This window comes from Vigna umbellata, chromosome 8, assembly GCF_029865625.1.
Source record: "Vigna umbellata cultivar VRB3 chromosome 8, Vumbellata_1.0, whole genome shotgun sequence".
Classification (NCBI taxonomy): Eukaryota; Viridiplantae; Streptophyta; class Magnoliopsida; order Fabales; family Fabaceae; genus Vigna; species Vigna umbellata.
Genome location: NC_142172.1, coordinates 14,463,201 through 14,485,772, shown reverse-complemented (window position 1 = coordinate 14,485,772; position 22,572 = coordinate 14,463,201). Strand labels below are relative to the sequence as shown.

The 22,572-nt window shown below is 35.2% G+C and overlaps 1 protein-coding gene across 1 annotated transcript; it reads right to left on the bottom strand.

Annotated features, from left to right (window-relative positions):
• Positions 1-14,850: 14,850 nt before the first annotated feature.
• LOC148194081 (uncharacterized) lies at positions 14,851-20,704 on the bottom strand. Its single transcript, XM_088097721.1, has 6 exons — positions 20,395-20,704; positions 16,385-16,886; positions 16,186-16,312; positions 15,829-16,107; positions 15,633-15,737; positions 14,851-15,553 (listed from the first exon to the last, which is right to left on the bottom strand). Exons 1-6 carry the CDS (start codon positions 20,702-20,704, stop codon positions 15,035-15,037), a joined length of 1,842 nt encoding a protein of 613 aa, XP_087953847.1. The 3' UTR covers positions 14,851-15,034.
• Positions 20,705-22,572: the final 1,868 nt, after the last annotated feature.

Here is a 22,572-nt window from a genome sequence, read left to right as displayed (position 1 = left end):
TAATTGATTTTATAACAGCTTCTCCTCATAAGCAGTATTGTGAAAAAGGTTTAAATAGGAAATAAGTATCTTAATGTATTCGGAAATTGACTTAATGATCATAAGGTTTATCATTACAAGATTAATTTTATGAAATTGTTGGAAAGAATAAGTAATTCTTTTAGTAAAATTAAATATTGATGTATTCGGAAATTGACTTAATTAATCATTTTAAATATTCATATTTATTTATTCAAATCAATACTAAAATTAAATTTGTAAACTATAATACACATTTTAATACATTAATTTGTTTTATTAAATTACATATAAAAAGGTAAATAAAAAATATATTGTAATAAATATAAATAAACATAACTAATCGTATTAAAATTTCACACAATTTTTACTAAAGTGTCAATATAATTTCAAAACAATTAAAATTACAATAAAAAAACATACAAAGTCATGATTTTAAAACCGTAATACCTTTCTAAAACATATAACACATAACCATCCCAACATATTAATATATTATAATATTATTATTATAAAGATAAACAATATGCATAATAATTTATTAAAAAATATTAAAATATAAAATCTAATTAGAATTTTCTAAAACAGTTATAACACAACTATCCTTTTCAAATACTTTAAAAATAATATTAAAAAAAAATTAATCAAAAATTTAATTATTTTTTAAAATAATAAAAAATATATATATTAATTTTTAACTCTTACCAAAATTATTTAGTATTACATATCACTAATTGAAATATATTATTAATAAAACTAAAATAAATTACAAAATTATTTTATAAATATCGTAAAAAAATATAACTCTAACTGTTACTTTAAATTTAATAAACCAATATAAAAAAAATAACGAACATTCTCTAAGAATCGAGAAAATAGCCTGTTAAGAGTAGATAGATGTATTAAAGTAACAAGACCGAGCATTTGTGTTAATATAAGTCAACCGTATAAATAAGAATTTAAAACGCTTATCTAAATACTTTCTATCTCTCTAAAAACATTATTCTCTACTCTTTCTCTCCCTTCTCTCTAGAAATTCTCACCGGTGACTCATTTGTTCGACGATCAGGAGGCACCTAAGTGATCCTGGCGTCAAGGGCTTCCTGTTTCACCGTTTGGTTTAGCGTTTAGAACTGGTGTTCTTAGAATTTCCTGGAAGAGTAAGCAATTTTTTTAAGGTTGTAGAAGTTGTCCTGTTCGGTTAGAGGTAAGGGAAGCTAGTTAATTTAATTGATGAATTTACTGTGTATGTAACTGTTGTTTTGAAGATTGATGCGTATGTAATTGAGTGATTTTGGTGATCGGTATTGCTTGTATGAGCTGTTAAAATTTGTTATCATGTTGAATTGATTTTATGCTGAGTTACTGGTACTGTCTTACAGTGAATTTTGAGGAAGTGGGGTAGTGAAAATGGGAATTTAGGGTTAGACGTTAAATTGGTCAGTGGAAAGATTTTAGGTAAGATATTTAGGACTTGTTAAAGACCCTAAGTCACTCAAACTGTGCCAAAAACCAGTAGAATTGAAGTTGAGACCTTAAGTTGATGATGATGTTGTTTTGGATCGTGAATCTGGTAGCAGACCCTTTAGAAAATGTATAGAAAGGTTTTAACACCCTTAAAATAATGTAATTGATATATGATACAAGTCTGGAGGATTAGAAGTTGGGAAAAATGTTTAGTTTTGGTAAAGTCTAGCGTGTTCATCATTCTGCAGAAGTTCTGCAAAATTATGCAGAAAGTTGAACATGCGCGGTTGACCGCTCGACCATGCACTGTTGACCGCTCGGCCATGCGCTGATTGGCCGTTCGGCCATGTTCAGGTACTCGGTCATTAACTGGGTTCGGTCTCTTTAGAGTCTTACCCGTTCATGATCGTTCGGTCTTAGGTGGGTGAGTGGTCTCTTAGTGGTGTTCGGTCTTGTACTAGCACTCGGTTTCTTAGTAGTGCTCGGTCTTGTACTAGCACTCGGTCTCTTAGTAGGGCTCGGTCTTGTACTAGCACTCGGTCTCTTAGTAGTGCTCGGTCTTGTACTAGCACTCGGTATCTTAGTAGTGCTCGGTCTTGTATTAGCACTCGGTCTCTTAGTAGTGCTCGGTCTTGTACTAGCACTTGATATCTTAGTAGTGCTTGGTCTTGTACTAGCACTCAATCTCTTAATAGTGCTTGGTCTTGTACTAGCACTCGGTCTCTTAGTAGTGCTCGGTCTTGTACTAGCACTCGGTCTCTTAGTAGTGCTCGGTCTTGTACTAGCACTCAGTCTCTTAGTAGTGCTCGGTTTTCTACTAGGGTTCGGTCTAACCTTAGTCATGGGTCTTACATTAGTATTCGGTCTAAGTTATAAGTGTTCAGTTTAGCTCTGGTGATTCGGTTACTCTAGTGTTCGGTCTCATAGTAGTACTCGACCTTATTATTTAGGTTAGGTCTTAACTGTGTTCGGCCTCCGATGAACCTTACCATTAATGACTGTTCGGTTTTGTACTATTGATCAGTTTTACACTAATGTTCGGTCTTGTACCAGTGTTTGGTCTAGTTTTAGAAATCGGCCTTGTCCTGGTGTTCAGTATGGTCTAAGTACTCGGTCTTATACCCGGTGTTTGACAGTATTCTAGCGTTCGGTCCTTAACTGAGTTCGGCCTATGCTTAGGTCTGACTGGTCATTGACCGTTCAGTCGTACTCAGGGGCTATGTTGTTGCCTGTTCAATCTTCTACTACGAAGTGTTATTTGGTCTTTAAATATTGATTTCACTGTTTGGCTCTGTTTGCTTATTATAGTTGCATTGATCTACTATGTATGAAAAATTTTGTTAATATTCAAATAAGGTATAATGTTCCAACTGGTATGAAAGAGAATTCCAAGGAGGAATGTCTCATTGATTGGTTATCAAGGTGGTGGTAAAGTATGAATATGGACAGTGAAATTCATGGCGTTCATCCTGACATTCTAATGATTACCAATTCTCAAGTACAGATGGGTAAGTCATGTCGTGAGAATAACAGGAGGCCCTAGCCGAGGGGGGTCCTACGGTGAGTGATAACGGGCTAACCTCGTGTGGTAGCTGATGGGTTTCTAGTTACTACACCCACGGGTGCACGAATGGCCTCAAGCTACATATTCATACTAGTCCGAATAGTCAAGTCAAAGTGGTTGGTCAATATATGTTTATATGTTTTACACATGTTGTATGAGTATCTTAGTTGCTTGTTTGAATTGTATTTCCACATGAATATTAAATTACACTAGCTTAGCCTTGTTTTTCTGTGGTATATCTTTGTATGTTGTTTCTCTTTTGCGATGATCACCTTAATGATGTGAGCTTAAGGATGCAGTCTTTTCAGCTAGAGCAACTGAAGGGGGAAAGTGAAGCTTATGTATAGGTAGTTATTTGTTTTCTTCATGAGAAAATTTTTATTCACCAAATCTGTAGTTTTTGTTTTGTCATTATTCATGTAATGTTTACTTTAGTAGTTTTAGATTACTAAATTGGAATGTTACGCTCACATTAACAATAATAATATATTGTGTTCTATTTTAGATATCCATAATTACTTGAAAAACTTGGTGCCCGTAATTCTAATGATTTTTCTGTAATGAAAAATATGTTGTGTCTAGAAAAACAAAGGAGCTATTTTTGTAATCCTATGTTTCCAAATGATTTATGAGGAAGAGGGCTGTTTTGTTAGAAAATATATAGTGAGAAATATGAAACTGTGTTTGACTTAGATCACTCGAAACTTCTTAGATATATAAAACCTTTTCCTGACAAAAATTGTAGTATATTAGTTCCTTATAAATTACGATTTTTTTAATAATCATAATCTATTATCATTTATTTTTTAGTGATTATAATTTATAAATAATAATAAATTATTATTATTAAAAAACTGTAATTTAAAAAACTCTTTTTTTTACTACAGTATGATATATTATGATATTATAATAGTCAAGTAAACTTAAAAATAATCATATTCTATGACTTTTATTAATTAGAGTTGGTTGCTTCTCTTTTACACTTGGAAGTGTTACTAGGTATTCATTTGCACAATTATATTGAGGAATATATAAAATAATAAATATCAATTGAAGAAGAGGATTTACATTATTTCACATTTCACTTCCTTCTCCACTTTAATAATGTTTCTAACTTATCCCATATGATTTTTTTTTCTTGATTTATGATTATTTATTGTTGATTTGAGGTTTGGTATTTCTTTTTCAGTCTTGAAACATGTTCAAAAGGGAAAATGAGAATCATGTTCCAAATAGGACATGAGAATCATGTTCAAAAGGGACATGAAAGGTCCGGATCAAGTGTGTACATTAACATTAAATCTAATTTATTATAACTAAAAGAAAATCATTTAAAAACTTAAATAAAATATATTGAAAGTGTTTTGAATTTATAACATAAACTACTAATGTGATATGTCATCATTTTTTTTCCCTTAAATTCTTTATTTTTTATTTCTTCTAATGATGGAATGTGAAAAACAAAGAAAATTTGTTTTTGAAAACTTACACGTTGTCTAAAAAAATTAGCATTAAATAAACCGAGGCATTGAAGAAAAAATAAGCCAGAATTAAAAAAGCAAGGTCTTGACAGAATTCAAAATAGTTATTGGCATTCTAAATATTTTACACTTTCAACTCTTGCAAGGATTAAGGAGATACAAGAGGACGAAAAATAAAATAAAAAAATACTAATTTTATAATTTGGGTAAATAATGATTTAGATGTAATGAGTGTTGACATATTTAATTTTTAATTCAATAAAAAAAATATTGTTTTAGTATAAAATGTAACATTCTAATTTTAGTAGCTTAAAAATGATAAAATAATGTTATAACATTTCAATTTTTATTGTAGGCATGTATTTATAGTGATATTCATATTCTATAGACATAAACATAGGTCTTATCATTCTATTTTTCACAAGGTTAATCTTTTTCGCGCTTAGGACAAAAAAATCCAGTAATTAGGACCTATTGTCATTCTCTCTCTCATCATTCCTCTTTATATGAGTTGAATGGTTGGTAGTATATTAAGATACATTTTTACTAAACCCTCATTGTCAATGCATACACCATGATCATCACCACAAAGAATTTCTCCTTAAAATTCTCTCAACACCATCACCAAACATTTCCAAACAAAACCCTCATTTCCATACAAAGCCATCATACTCACAAACATACTTAAAGTTCATTTAAATCAATCTCAACCAGCCAAGAAGAAAATAAATCTACATATACACATTGACACTCAAAAGTGGCACTCAATGCTAGACTTCCTGCAAAAGGTAGCGCTCAGCAACAGTCTTGACCTCCAGTGTCATACCTTTCCCAAAAGGTGGCACTCAGCAATGGTCCTAGTGCTCAGTGTCATTCTTCTCGCAAAAGTGGGTGCTTAGAGACACTTTTTTACGTTAGGTACCGCAGAGCTAAAATGTTATAGACATGCAGTACAAGGAGGATACTCAATAGCACCTTAAAGCCGCTTAACGCCCAACTATTCGCAAAACTAGGTGCTCAGCATGACCCTGACACCGCTCAACGCTATTATTCGCAAAATAGGACGTTCAATGTCACTCTATTGTCGCTATTTGTATTTTGTGTTTTTAAAGGAATTTATACATGTTCAATTGATCAAAATGGTATTCCTTTCTCTTTGAATTAGTTCCAAAACCTTTTTAAACATGAAAACTCTTGCCACTTGGCCAATTGTCCATATTATAACTCTCTTAAACTCACAAAACCAAGTCCAAACTTGCAATATTCAAGGATAAAATATTCAAACCATAATTTCAATAGATCATACTCATCACACACATCAATCATTCAATCAATTCACCATACGATTATAAAATTTGAAATTTCAAATTATTTATAACTTAAAAATAGCGCAATTAGCTTCCTTACCTAAGAGACAAATGAACTTGTTATAAGGAATGCCAAATCCTTTCAAGCTCACAAGACCTTAACCAGCAAAACTCCTTTCAACTTGCAAGATGCTTTATCTACACATATAATGCCACAAGAAGGATCAGGACATACCATTATTATCACTTATCAACAAAGACTCATAGATATTAAAAAGACGCATGCAAGTGGCACTAGTGGAAAAAGAGGATTCCATGACGGGCTATTATGATAGGTGAAATCCACCTATCATAATACATTAACTAGTGGCATTTTTGAAATAAAACTAAAATATATTATGATGTATTTTAAGAAACCTATCATAATAGGTGCAGCGGTGACATTTTCATAATAAAAGTTACATATATTATGACAGGTAAAAGGTCATTTATCATAATAAGTTGGACACGATGACAAAATGAAAATTATGGAAAAAAACTGTTAAACTGATATTTGGTCGCAATAAATCAGAACAAACTAAGTTTCCCACTAATGTAGTAAAGGGACAACATAGGTATCAATCTAATGACTTGACTAATTAAGCTTAAAGCGTGGAATTAAATCTTGTATTATTTACTAACTATTAACTACTGCAAAGTGGGGAAAGAAATTTAAAAAGAAAATAGTAAAGAAATCAAATCTATTTAAAAGAAAAATAAAGAAATAAAATGTAATTTGAAATAAAAGAAAAGAAATGAGAATAGAACTCTAAACTACCTAAAACAGAAACAAAAATTAAACTAATATGAGAATTACATGCAACTAAAATGACATAAAACTAAAACTGTAAACAAGCAACTCAAATTGGAAATTAAAAGTTAAACAAATCCTAAAAGCCAAATGAATATGCTCATATATGAAGTAACTGAACTTAAATGTTGCAGACACATATGTATAATCTAAAGTAAAGAAATGTCAACAAGAAACACCTAAAACTAATGATCAAAAGCAAATAATCAGGGAAGAAACTCATGAATCAGAACCAACTCTAGTCTAAGCACTTGTAAAAAAATAACCTACATTATCAACATCATTATTATCATTCACAAATTGAACCTTCTCAAATAACAACTAAAGGAAAATAAATCCTAAATCTATAACATTTCCAAATAACAGAAAACTAAACTATGAAGAAACAATACCTAAATCCTCACTAATCAAAAGAAATATAACAATCTCAAAAGCAGAATTGAAGTCATAGGTGAAATGCACATTGAAGCGAATAAAAGAGTGCTTAGAGTTCTCAGGAAGACATCCTGATAATGTGAATCCCAATACAGGGTATTCTAGGTCATTTTTTAGAACCTCATTTGACTCTTTCCACTAATTTGTCCAACCAATGTTCATTTGCCTATTCATCAATCTAAAATTCACAAACAGAATTTAAATGTGCAAATGATCCAGGATAAAGTTTCAATTACACTCAGAAAGACATTCTAACTAAAGTAAGCCCATCACAGGGTCTTATAGTTCATATTTCAGAACTTACAGTGGTAATTTCTACTCATTCTCAATAAATGCAAATCTAAATATGATAAAAGAAATACAAATTTGAATTAATCTTTATGCATTGGACTCATCTCTGACTCAAGAAGACATCTTGATAAAAAATGCTCGTTGTGGAGTCATATAATTCCCAAAGGAACCATAGAGTTGCAGAGGTACAAAATCCAAATCATTTTTCTCAGTGTAAAACGAGAAACACTACATAAAAACTAAACAAAATCAAACTCAGAATCACAAAACAGACACAACAGAAACACATCAATGAAAAAGACATTTTATTAACGAGAAATTAAGAGTACAAGAAAAAGGTATCGAACGAGACGCAATCGAAGCCACCACGGGCTGTCACCACCGTGAGTTTTCAGTTAAACGCAAGAAGAACGGAAACCTACTCTACAAAAGCGAGTAAAACCCTAATCTAAAGAATGGAGAACTTTAGTGAAAAGTAAAGTGTGTATGTCTGTAATTACATGAAGAAAACCCCTTTATATAGGGTTCATCAGTAAAGAGGGAAAGGGGAATGGGAATAAACCTCTTGACGCTTCATGCTTCCCATCAGACGACTCTCCCTTTCTTCCTCGTGCTTCACAACTCTCAGCCCTCCGATCAACTTGAGCTTCTCACCTATCAACATTCATCACGTGCTCGAGCTTCGTCTTCCTCGAGCTTCTGATCAGTGGCACAAGCACTAGGAGCTTCCTTCCTCTCACATTACTTTGCTCTCTGCCCGCACAAGCCCTGACTCTCGTGGGTTCTTTTCTCTCCCAATTGATAATTGCTCGAGACATTGTTTTCTTCAAATGAATTGCACAACCCAGGAACCCCTAAAGCAGCTTCAGCCACCAAAAATCACCGTTCCACTTAAGCCCATTCCAATGCATTTTCACTAGACCAGCAGCGATAATGCAGTGTAAACGCAAGCAACCCAAATGCTAAGTACACCAGCGGCTCAATTCAGCAAATCGGTAGCATATCCTAAGTGTGGCAGCATCAGCAGCAGTGTAGCAGGTCAGCCCAATTGATCAGCCAACAACCTTCAACGGCCCACTTCAGCTCAATTTCTCTGGTGACAACAGCTCAATTTATATCTACATCAAAGAAAAAGAATCAATACCAAATTAAAGAAAAGGAAATCCAAAAATTAAAAAGAAAGGTTTTTATTAAAGATTTTCTAAAAAAATAAAATTTTCTAATTACTAAAAATTACACCTAAAAACCTATTTTTAACTACAATTACACAAAACTAAAGAATTTAAGAAAAAACCTAAAACTAATCCAATTCTACAAAATTAAAGACAAAAATATGCTATCCTAGACTTCTAAACACAATTAAAAGTACAAAACTAGGGAGTTATCGAAAACATATTATGATAAATATTAAAACACCTATCATAATAGGTGCAAAACCCCTCTTTCATTTCACTTCTTTCAATCTCGTCGTCCCACAACACAACATTCCCCATTTCATTTCTTTGAAATCTCGTTCCGCAGAGCTTTTGTTTCTCGTCCGCATTTCATTTCTTCCCAATCTCGTATTTTTTCTCTCATCCTAGAGCACAGAACACTCATCGCCTCCACATCTGGAAACCCTACATGTATCGAAGGCTCCACGCGCGCACTCTATTTGGAGCGTCGACCCCATCGACGACACGCCTCCACGCCGTCTCCTGGTGGCCGCCGAGGAATGCTAGCTTCCGGTCATTGATCTCAGCCGCTTAAAGGATAATGACGAGACTGTGAGGGAAGAGTGCAAGTCACACATTGCTAGGGCTTCACAGGAGTGAGGTTTCTTCTAGGTGGTCTATCTCAGTTTCGTCTCTTCACTAACTACTCACTTCTATAAGATGGATTACATTGCTTTTAGCTGTTTTCCTTGTTTGCATCTATCGTGGCAATCTTATTCTTGTCATTGTGTTTTTTAATTTACAAAAAAAAATGTATAGTGTAATTGAAACAAGTTAATAACTTTCCAAGTTCCAAGTGATACAAAATTGTCGTCTCTTTATCTCTTAAACAATATTGTTAAGAACATCGGGTGAGATTATATAAATTATTTTGCTGTCAGATTACCTGAGGTTAGATACTTACTATCCTTAACCATTATCTTCATGCCTTTATTTTGATACACTTTATTATATATGATGAATCCTTTAGACACAGTTTTGAAATTTTATATTGAAGTATTTTAACACTAGATTAAGTGACTCATGAGATTGTTAAGCTAGTTGCATGACTTTTTAGATTGTATAAACAATTTAATTATAATGTTGAAGGTACTGCAGCCTCAAGCAAGCAAATAATTAATGTAGTGCCTAATGGGGACTTGTGCACCCTCAATTTTCAATTACACTTGCAAGAGTTTCTTTCTTGATCTCTATGTGTAGACAAATTTTACAAGATTGGGGCAAATGATCTTTATGTGTTGGAATAGATTAGCATGCGAGCCAAACTTTGATGTCATATGTTAGAGTGGATATGATATTAATAATTGTTCATTTTATACAAAATATATAATTTGGGAAGCACCATCTACCATGAGACTATTAAAGATGATATGTTGCGAGTGGTGGTTGTAGATATTAAAGATTTTTCTGCTCACGTTCCTGTGCCTAGTGACGAGGTTGAAATAGTGGAACAAGCACTAGGGAATTTTATCATCTGGCCATCCAGATTGGCAAAGCCAATTTTAGTAAGTATTGTTATTCATACTTACCTTAATTACTTATGTATTTCTTGTATTTGGATGCATATATTATTAGACTTATTTTGTGGTCAAATGTAGGACATTTCTAAGAAGACAAACATTGTTACACCTCCACAACCACAATTGTCTTCTCTACAACAACTTGGTGCAGCGGTAGTGACAATGGGAATAAAACTATTGAGGTAGATATGCCTCCTGAACTGACATGCAAGACTACTACCACCACTTTATTTATATGTCATAGGGATATTTGTGAAATTATCATTGGTAATGATCTTCTCTTTACAACAGTTCTACAAGTTTGGAATTTGTAAGTTCAACCTTCACAAACTGTGAAAATACTCTCATATTGCATTCATGTATTGATTATAACATTATTTGTTCATATTGAAGATATTTACATCACCTCTGCATCGAGAGAAAGAATGCTACTATCTATGGATTTTTTTGACCCTATTATCATTCAAAGTGTAGGAAATAAATTCGAGGAGGTCCAAAAATACTTAATAGGGATGTTTGAAAAAGCTGGTAAAAAGTTCTATTTAGCACCTTACTTGCATAAGTAAGTACAATAATTTTGAATTCTTGGTAACTAATTTAAAAGTTATTTTTAATTAATATTATTGTCACTTGTAGGGGTCATTGGCAATTGCTAGTAATTGTTCTGGATTGTTCTCTTGTAGTTCTCTTATGTTCCTTGCATAAAAAAGCTAACATATTGTCCATCAAAAATATTTTAGAGGCCTAAGGTTTCCTTTCTATTTTGTTTCCTTTCTATATGATTATAATGATATAATGAATGTCTACCTTTTGTAGGTCTTTGGAAGCTCATTCAAGGTTGCGGGGTATTCCATCTGTATCTAGGAAGAAGATGCAAATAATGATACCTAATGTAAGAGAAGTTGACATTTGTTTTGTATTTTGTGATTTTGCTATTTTTATGAGGAATTGGCTTGTTGGTTTTTGTGGAATTTGGGTTTTTGTTGGTTTACCAAAATTGATCAAAGCTACATGGTACAAAGGTTATAGCTAGTGTTTGAATGAGTCTTGATTATTTGTATTTAATTTGCAGTGTCGACATCAATTGGGCAGCAATGAGTATGGGTATTACGTGATGAAGCACATGCACACCATTATTTGTACAAACATTATTGATTCATGGAATAAGAGATTAAGAAAGTAACTAAATACTTACCTAATTGTTCATTACAAAATTGTTCTAACTTAATTATTTTATTTGTAGATCTTTAATGATTCATCTCCAATGGAAGCTCCAGACATTGAAGACATTAGAACCAAGTGGGCTTCTTTTATTTTAAGTGTTAGTAAATTGTAGAAACTTGACTACAATGTAGTGTAGGTTAATGTTATATTTGGATTTAATATATGGTTTGATGTACAAATTATGTATTAAATATTATTAGACAATTTAGTGTTTGAAATGAATTTCATTATGTTAGTTTAATTGAATATGTGCATTTCATGTTATATTTATTATAAATTGATTCATGAGACAATAATACAAGAAATTAATTGTGAATTGATTAGAAATGTCAAATGTAATAATGAATTTTTTTTAACAAAACAAGTTTTTATGGTAGGTGAACAATGTATGTAATAAAAAGCATATATTATGATACGTGAACAATTAATTGTCATAATATATTCGACATATTATGATAGGTGAAAAAATCTATGTCATAAAACACTACATATTACGATAGGTAAATCCAACTATATCATAATATATTCGCTATATTATGACTGATAAGTGAAAAATTGTTATAATACACTGAACCTATTATGATAGGTGACAGAAAGTACATCATAATACGCTTAACCTATTATGACATAATTTTCTACTACGTCATAAAAGGCACAGACCTATCATGATGCTCAAAACTATGATGTCAGGCCACCAGTCATAATAGGTCATTTTTACCAGTCACAAAATGCGATTTTTTCCCTAGTGTGGAAGAATGCTCACATGCAATACATAACAGAAAAAGTCTAAGAAAAAAGAGCTTAAACTTAACTTACACGAAAGAAGAAACTGATGAATCTAATTTGAAGAACTCATTGCAAGAATTAATCATACTTTATTCAATTAGACGAAGAAAGAAAAAGAACCCTTAAAGAGAAGTCAAAAAACTTTAGAAAAGTAATTTCTAATAAAATATTATGTTTTAAAATTACGAAACTCGTTTATAAAAAAACTATTTATATTAGAACTTTAAATATTAAAATAATTAATGCTTAGTATTTTTAAACCATTCTCACTTTTAAAATATTATGTTCTAAATCTTTACAAGAAAATTTAATTACATTAATTTTGTATGAATTATATTAACGAATAAGATAATTAAACACATTAATATTTAACAATTATCAAATGTGTTTATTGAAAAAAAATAATTAATTGATGCAATTACAAATATTTTAATAAAACTGTATTCTTTTTCTCCTTGTACTAAAACAAAATATTATTGAGGGACTATTTACCTTTTTAATTTTTGTAAAGATTTTTATACTAAAAAAACTATCTACAATGAACTTTGTCATAATGAAAAGATAAATACTAGTCTTTTACCCCTACTAAAACCTTTCGGAATAAGATCTTTAAAGACAAGTTTCTAAAATTTCCTCTTATTTGGAAAAACTCCTCATGTTCAGATGATGGAGTTCATTTCATTTTAAGAAATTTTGGAGGAATGATGTAACATCCCAAAAATACAGTCTAAAACTATATAGTAGAATATTCACATTTAGCAATATTACAACTCAGTCTTACATTAAAGAGAACGTACGGTTATGGCCAAACGACCTTACAAAAAGAGTTACAAATTTAAATTGTACAAGATAAGCAATCCTGACCGAACGGTTTACAAAAGTCTATACCGAACGGTCAAGGAAAAACAAAAGGAGAAGGTGATCGAACGATCACCTTACTATCATACAAAACTACTGACCGAACGTCCTACTGTTCGGTCTTAACTTCTACTTCAACTAGGTTTTCTTCTTCCAACGCCTCTTCCAGCAGCTCATCTCCTTCTGCTCACATCCACAACGAATGATCATTGCAATGACAAAGACGAACGTACAAAACAGACAAGACAGGAAAACACAGGGTGAGCTTATATAATTTAATTCATGTATAAACATACATTTCATACCAACAAACACACAAGATAAATTTCATCATACGTTTCATTCAAAGCCTAATACTAGACTGACTGTCCGGACTGTATGAAATCTGTGTAGCTACAGACGTTCGTGCACCCGGGTGATGTAGTAACTGGGATACCCTCAACAGCTGCCACCCGAGGTTAGTCCTATCTGTCCAAATTAACCATAAGGATTAGGACCTCCTACCGCTCCCACACATGACTTATCCTCCTCTACGTGAGGACAAGTAATCACGGAACATCAGGATGAACCGTCAGCTTAGCATGCCCACATTTATACTTTACCAAATCCAATATACATTCATGAGTCATTCCTCTCCGGAACGCTCGTCCATAATCCACAACATTTCAATTCATATCACATTCTTTTCATCTTTCATTATAAATCATCTTAATTAAACCATTCGTTCGAAAATCATAAAGGTACCAAATACCAAACGTTAAGCTTTTACTCAGAACAAGAATGAACACTTGGAACGAGATGAGAGATCTCCAGTTTCAGAATAGATTAAGACCGAGAGGATTATTATCGGTTTGAGAAAGAAACCAAGTACAATCATATCTCAAGAGAACTATTAGGACGAACGTTACTTACAAAGTGAGCCAATTAGATGAACTGACTCTTGAGAGACCGAACACCGAAAAACCATGTCGAGTACTAAGGCTCTAGGTCGGAACCAATAGATATAGACACTTCAAGACATTCAAAGAATAATACTTAGAAGAATTCACATGAAGAAACCGAACGCTTGTGAATACTTAGCTTATTTGAGTTTAGCATTGAGAACACTGAATGCCAATAAATGACCGAGCACGGTAGAGAGAGAACTCTATTGAAGTTGAACGAACGCTATTTCTTCAAGATAGATTATAAAAGAACGAGTGTGAGCGCTTGGTGTAAGACCGATCACTACTCAGCACGAGCGCTTGGTGTAAGACCGAGCACTACTCAGCACGAGCGCTTGGTGTAAGACCGACACTACAAAAAAGTAGGGCATTACCGAAGGCCAGAAGCCCTCGGAAAATGCCAAAAGCCGTCGATAATGGACGTTTACCGAAGGCCTATCGACGGCCAAAAATCCTTCGGTAAATCCCTTGTCGCTAACCATTACCGAGGGCTTCTGCCCTTCGGTAATTACCGAGGGTCAGAAGCCTTCGGTAATTACCGAAGGGCGAAAGCCCTCGGTAATTACCGAAGGGCGAAAGCCTTCGGTAATTACCGAAGGGCGAAAGCCTTCGGTAATTTCCGAAGGGCAGAAGCCCTCGGTAATGAGCATTCGAGGGTATTTACCGAAGGGCGGAAGCCTTCGGTAATGGCCAGACGAGGGCATTTATCGAAGGGCAAAAGCCTTCGGTAAAATGCAGAGCAGGTTTTAGAGAAATGGTTTTCCCTCTGCAACCCAGACCTGTATAACAAATTTAATTTACAAACAGACCTGCATAACAATTTTCAAACACATACAAACATGCATAATGTGCATCTCAAAGATCCAATCAATGATCAATATCCAAGGCACATCAAATAATCCACAGGACATCCATTAATGTATAAATAATGTATTTATAGTTCAAACATAAAACAATGTAACACAAGGATGTTGTAACATCCAAAGTCTGTAAGTACATCTAACATTGAAATGATATCAACTCAAAATGTTCTAATATCCAAATGTTTGTCTAACAAGTAATAAGAAAATGAAACCTAATAATGTACATAACTATCATCAGAATGATTTTCATCATCCTGCTCCTCTATTGATGGCTGGACTGGTGTGGGTTGGACTGATGAGGGTTGGACTGAAGTGGGCTGCTGAGTGGCAGCAGGTGATGAGGACGGTCGTGATTGGGTGGGAGGGATATTTTGTACGTCCTGTGAGGTTTGAGGCAAGACAGTCATGACCAGGGCCTTAAAATTTGAAAACTCTGCTCTGAGATCAGTGAGCTCCTGGTCACGTTGATGGAGTTCCTGCCTGAGTTGAAGAACCTCGTCAGGAGTACTGGTGGAAGAAGAAGGCTGGTGCTTCAGAGTACCTCCTCTGGATGCTGTATAGTTTGCAGCAAGCTGTCCCGCACCATACACTCGTCCCTTTTTCTTCCCACCAACGGTGTCGATCCAGCACTGCGTCCTACGGATGTCATCATCTGCATTACTGGCATCATCCGGTGTAGGAGCTGACTCATGTTCAGATCTAACCTGTGAAAGTCTCGTAGAAAAGTCTTCCTGTTGAAACATTAAAAGCAATGTCAGAGAACGACAGTATAACAGAAATAAAAAATTAGTAATAGTGTTATTTGCTTACATGAGTCTTCCGAGATCTTTCATCAACAAATTCATTAGTTCCCTTCCGAACATGAGTCTGTGCAAAGACCTCATCAACATGGACCGCCCGTCCTAGAGCCTGTGCCTGTAACATAATTAAGAATTACAAGCGTACATATGAAATACAATATACATAACTTGTGTATGAAAGAAAAAGTTATGTAATGAGATTATACCATACGAATGGCATGCTCATGAATGGTGATCGACCCACCAGTATGTAGGGTGCCACCCCTTTCAGACGCTCTGTTCCGCTGGGCTTTGGCACACTTATTGCGGAACTCTACTGTATTCCAATGGGCCAGTAAAGAGTTCCAAATGTGCTCACCCAGCCAGTTAGGGCGCTGTGCTGCATTCCGGGCATCCCTAAACATCTCTGACAGCCGATGAGATGCTTTCATGTGGAAATTTCTGTGTATCTGAGTTTCATGTTCAGGTTTCCACTGCACCTTCATCTGTAACATTAAAGAGAACAAACATTGATTACAGAACACACTAAAATATTCCCAACATTAGTGTAATAGATTGCTCACCTGAAAGCGCTGCCAGAATGGCTTCCTGTCGTCCTTAGGTATTGCTCCCCAAGTAGGCCATGGAGTTAAAAACTGTTGCTTTATTGAACGTGTGATGGCCTGGGAAGCAACCCTAGATGGAATAAACCTGCATAACAAAACTCATTTCAATTACAATATGGTTTAAACATCAAATGATATCAACAGATTATAAACTTACCCTTTACCATAGGGCTCAATCCATGGTCGATCATGGAGGGGCGGGTCAAGATCTTCAGCATCACCACTTGAATCTGGATCACCAAGTGGTGTGACGGTCTCAGAAGGAGGTACAGAAGATGAGGAAGGTATAGAAGTAGGGTCAGAGAGAGGAGTAGGGGTAATAACAATAGGGGGAGGAGTGGGGGTGGCAATAATAGGAGGAGGAAGAGGGTCTGTGGCAGGGGTTGTAGAAGGGTGTGCTGCAGGAGGAGGAGAAGGGTCTACTGCAATGGTAGTAGAAGGGTGTACTGCAGGAGGAGGAGGAGTGGGGTCTACTGCTGGTGTAGGAGTCTGTATAATAGGGGTAGGAGGAGGCCCCACAGATGATGAACTACCGGGAGCAGGGGTAGGTAGTCTAGCAGGCACCCTAAGTACATACTTTGGTGTCTGTCGTTGCCTCTTTGTAGGCCTTGCTACCCCTTTTCCTTTATCAGGACGCTCTGAACCTTGTCCTGTCATTACTGCATTGAAATGGTTACAAACAAAGCGAATAAATATAAATAAATAAAGAAGGATGAATTGTTTTCAAAGTCAATGTACAAGTAATTGCATACAACTTAAAGATGGTATTTTAGATAATGGTAATGAAATGATAGTCCAATTTGCTACAATAGATGTTCAACATTCAATCATCGTCATCATGATCATCATCTTCATCTTCATCTTCATCATCGTCTTCTTCTTCTTGTTCTTCTTCTTCATCGTCATCATCATCATCATCATCTTCTTCTTCTTCTTCTTCATTTGCTTCTTCTTCTTCTTCTTCTTCTTCTTCTTCTTCTTCTTCTTCTTCCTCTTGTTCTTCATCACCTTGTATTGTTGCTTCTAATTCATCTCCATCACCATCAGGGTCGACCAATGCGGTTATACGTTCAACTTCGATAATTTCTTGTGGTTGTGACATTTGGTCAAGTTGGTAGGCTACATCTTCCTCAACTTCATTTGAGTCTATGCGACCTCTAGGCTTCGTTTGTATTGCTACGGCCCAACCACGCTTGTCAATATTGCGAAATGGTGGATATGACACATAATAAACCTGTCTCACATTAGATGGTAGAATGAAAGGATCAAAAGGCCCATATCTTAATCTCTGGTTCAGTTCGACAATATTAAAGCGTGGATCGACTCTAGTACCAGCTCTAGAAGGATCAAACCATTCACAATAGAAGAGTACCACTCTGTTTGGAGAAGTAGTGCTGTTGTACTCTAACTCATATATTTTATGAATGATGCCGTAGAAATCATCATAAGACCCCTCTGTTAGGCCCTTGACATACACGCCACAATTTGATGTTTTATTTCCTTTAGACCATTCATGTGTATGGAATTTGTAACCATTGATGAAGTAAGTGTGCCATTCTTTGACACATCTCATTGGCCAATTGGAGAGATGTCTTAACTCTTGAACCGTGGGAGTTAATGCCTGATTAAAAACCTACAAAGGTAGTAACAAAATTATAAAAGCAATGGTCAAATTTACCTTGCTCTAAACGTAGGAAAAACTACGGACCTGATTTCTAAACCAATGCGGAAACTCTGAGTGTATTCTAGCAGAAGTGTTTCCTTCTGCGACTTGCTCAGCCACAACAAATGAGCTGGTACAAATGAAATTCATTAGTGTATAACAATTAAACCGTTTGATAGATTAGAGATGGATGATGACATACTCAAGGTACGGCTTTACTTCACTGCAATTGATCAAGACATGGACATGAGCAGAGTTGAATTCAGCATCAGTTAACCAGTGAGTGAATTCTTTCCCTGCGTGACGGCCTGTTTGTCGAAAAACTGATAATGCACCTTCACGTCGTTCAACTTGCCATTGCATTTCATTTCTGACATGAGTGGGGGACAACATGAAGTTCTTGAAATAATGTGAACAAAAATAAGTTGTCTCTCTGTGCAAGTAAGCTGCACAAATTGAGCCTTCCACTCTAGCTTTATTTTTAACTGAGCGTTTGGATTCTCCCATAAACCTTTCAAAGGGATACATCCACCTGTACTGCACGGGTCCCCCAAGCCAAGCTTCATATGCAAGATGTATTGCAATGTGCTCCATTGAATCAAAGAATGCAGGAGGGAATATTCTTTCCAATTTGCAGAGAATAATCGGGATATTTTCATCCATCTTTTTAAGGGAATCTTCCTTTAGTGTCGTGCAACACAAATCTTTAAAGAAGTTACTGATTTCTATCAGTGGATGTAACACGTGTGTTGGCAAACAACTGAACGCAAGAGGGATGAAAGTCTCCATGAATACATGACAATCATGACTCTTCAACCCTTGAATAGTACCGTTCTGAACATTGGCACATCTGGACAAGTTAGAAGCATATCCATCTGGCATTCTAAGCTCCTTGATCCATGCACACACTATTCTTGTCTCGTCTTTTGACATGGTGTAATTTGCTTTTGGTTTAAATAATCGGCCGTTACCTTGTGCCTTCAACTCTAAGTCTTTTCGTCCACAATACAAAGGTAAATCTTTTCTTGCTTTCTCATTATCTTTTGTCTTACCTTTAACATCCATGACTGTGTTGAAGACATTGTCAAAGAAATTTTTTTCTGTGTGCATGACATCGATGTTGTGTCTTAGCAAGTTGTCCTTCCAATAGGGAAGTTCCCAGAATATGCTTCTTTTAGTCCAATTATGCCATTCCCCAAACCCTTCTAGCCTATTCTGACCAGATTCAGTCACTTTTGGATAGTCTTTCACTCTTCTCCACACGTGTGATCCAGTCAACTTTGGCGGGGGCATATCCGTTTCAAGTTGTCCTTTTCGAAATGCCTTTTTGTTTCTTCTAAAGGGGTGATCAATGGGCAAGAACCGTCGATGGCAGTCAAACCAACTACTTTTCCGGCCATGACTCAATTGGAATGACTTTGTATGTTCCATGCAATGTGGACAAGCTAATCGACCATGTGTGCTCCAACCAGATAACATGCCGTACGCTGGGAAGTCATTAATAGTCCACATCAAGGCTGCCCTCATAAGGAAATTTTGCCTCCTTGAAACGTCATACGTCCAAACACCATTCCATAACTTCTTCAAATCATCAATCAAAGGCTCCAAGTAAACATCAATCAATGATTTGGGATTAGATGGACCTGGTATTATACACGATAAAAACATGTAAGGCTTTGTCATGCACATCTCAGGTGGTAGATTGTATGGGGTAACTATCACGGGCCAACATGAATACGGTGATGCAGACGCCTGAATGTACGGGGTAAACCCATCAGAGCATAAACCAAGTCTGACGTTACGCGGTTCACTACCAAAGGATGGATGTTTACGATTGAAGTGCTTCCAAGCTTCACCATCAGAAGGATGACGCAAAAGTCCCGGAGTTTTGTTACCATCATGCCATGTCATGTGTTCTGCTGTTTGCATTGAAGTAAACAATCTTTGTAATCTTGGAATTATAGGTAAGTAGAACATGGACTTTAATGGAATTGGTTTTTTTTGCCTCCGTCCAGCATGCATTGTCTGATATCGAGGTGAGCCACAGAACTTGCATTCCACCAACATTGCATCATTTTTGCCACTGTCATTGTCATAGAATAACATACATCCATTAACACAACAATCAATCTTCTTCACATCCAATCCCAACTTTGAAACACATTTTTTGGCTTGGTAATAATTCTTCGGCATCAAATTGTTTGGTGGTGTCAAATCTAACATCAGTTTTGTATAGAAGTCCACTGCTTGAATGGGAACGTTCCAATTAGATTTGCCAGCCATGAGTCTAATGCACACTGACAATTTTGACTCAGATGAACCTTCAAATACAGGTAGATTTGCCTCTGTCAGTAAATTGTAAAACCTCTGCGTCGTTTCATTTGGAGGCTCTTCATCATGACTATCGTCTGCTTCTGCAGCATGGTGACGAAGAGCATGGTCGACCATCTCTTGCATGTAGGCAAATTGATCTATCTCACATGTATGTACAACAGTATTCGAACCTGATGCAAGTCGTTTTTCAGCTGCAGTGGAGGTCGAAGGAATTTCTTCACCATGAAATGTCCAGACCGTATAATTAGGCATGAACCCTTTTTGGTAAAGGTGAACTTTGACGACTTCATCTTTCAGAATGCTTGTACATTCGCACTTCATGCATGGACATCGAATCCCTCCATCAAGGGCATAATATTGATATCGTCGAGCCGTCTCCACGAACTCTTCAACTCCAATGACAAATGATTCCTTCAAACCTCTCCTTCCACTATAACAACGGTCGTACATCCATCCACGATGGTTGGGAAAATGGGCCATGTTCTGTGACAAGCCAAACAAATACAAACTTAGCCAAAATAGCAACACTCCATGTGACATAAGTAATAAACCTATTACTACTCAAGTCGAACATGGAAGGCAATTTGAACACTATGGTCATAGGCATTCAATAAGGGCATGCAAAGAGAAGTCCTCGGTATCGAAATGCCTTAGACACACTAAGGGGTTGTGTATTAAACTTGGACGAGACAACTTATTAGTACTGAAGTACTCTTGTCTAGAGTAGTCCCAAATATTTTGTAGGTTCTAAGTGTTTAGTGTATTCTTACCCTTCTCATTGTTTTGAGAATGTGTGTAGTACCATAGGTTTTTAAATGACTACTTCACTTAATCAAGTTATAGCCTAATAAATGAAAGACAATGTAAATGAACACCATATACACATGAACATAATTTAGGCAATCAAATATCTATAAAAGCATGGATATATAGTATAATTTGTGGTTTATGGAATTCTTTGCATTTTTAGTACTCATTTTGAAGAAGAAAAAGTTGTATTGGGTGTCTATTTTCGTGCAACAGGGATTTTGTGCTATTTGGTAGTTTAAACAAGTCCTAATTGTTGTTTTAAACTTATTTGAATATTCAAATATTTGCCAGATTCATGTATGTGCAATTTGCATATTCAAACCTCATTTTGTAGTGAAATTGGGAACTAAAAGGGTCAATCTGCTATACATGTATATTGTACACCTATTTCTATTAGTTTTAAGCTTGTTGGCATTTAAAAATTGACCAATTGAAGTCATAATTTGGTGCTGTCCTTGTACATTTCTGGTCCACTTTTTGATCTGCTTTGGTCATAATTAATGTGTGAAATAGTGGTGTTCTAAAGACTTTGAGGTGCAGTCCAGTTTTAGAAACATTTTCCAACTAAGGTGGCATCTTAGGAAGTGGAGAAGGACCAAAGGTTCCGTGATAGAATGCCACTTATACAAAGAAGTATAAAAGAATTTATACAAAGCCAAGTGTGGCTGCTACAGCAAAAGAAATGAGCTGAAATATAACTCTAAAGTGATGTTTTTCTGCTGCAAGGAAATGCTGGACAGCCAATGGAAAGTCCTCTTAAAGTTCCCTAGTAGCAAAGTTAGCAAGACCTCCACTCCTTAAGATGCTACCCCTTTGATAAGGTCCAACTGGATGTTAAAACTCTACCAAAATATAAGGTTCCAGCAGACAAAAGGCACAAAACCAGTGAGTGATCAAAAAGAGTGCTGCAACAAAGTTGAATGCAGAAATAATTCTGACAGCAGTATATGGAAGTCAAGAAAAGTGATTTCTAAACACTTTGGGCTGGAATAAAGGCTAGCACACAAAAGGAACTTGAGATAGGGTCTAGAACAGATTAAAAAAAACAAGAAAAAACCAAAAACAGTGATTGAATTCTGTGCAATGTAAATGTTTGATGAAAATTCAAAACTGTTTGATGAAATGCCACAAAGAACAGTAGATTTTGTATTTTCTGGTTTTTGACCTTTCAAATCTGGATTGCAGGGTTGATATTGCTTTTTATGAATGCTATACAATTGGAGAAGCATATATATGTATTTGGAAACTTAAACCCAGCTTTTGCCAATCCAATAATGAGAATAATGAGTATTTCAAATGGCAAACAGCAACAAAAAAAAAATGCTTACTGCACCAGAAAGTGATGTGAAAAATGGTGCTTTGAGATGCAAAAATGAGTTGATGTGGTTTGATGACAGAATTAATGGTTCAAGCAACTGTATATCATCATAATAGGTGTGTCCAAGCACTCAATCAGCAAAGAAATTGACTGCTGTAAAAGATGACAAGTGCACTAATAAAAAAAATGAGGAAAATTTGGTGATGCAGCAAGTCAATAC

What these genes read in the sequence shown, in the direction of transcription:
- LOC148194081 (XM_088097721.1), bottom strand. Translation starts at nt 20,704, where the DNA reads ATGGCCCATTTTCCCAACCATCGTGGATGGATGTACGACCGTTGTTAT. An exon ending in ATTGAGCCCTATGGTAAAGG is followed by an intron (nt 16,313 to 16,384) that starts GTAAGTTTATAA and finishes TTTGTTATGCAG; the next exon opens with GTTTATTCCATCTAGGGTTG. An exon ending in AAAGATCTCGGAAGACTCAT is followed by an intron (nt 15,554 to 15,632) that starts GTAAGCAAATAA and finishes ATGTTTCAACAG; the next exon opens with GAAGACTTTTCTACGAGACT.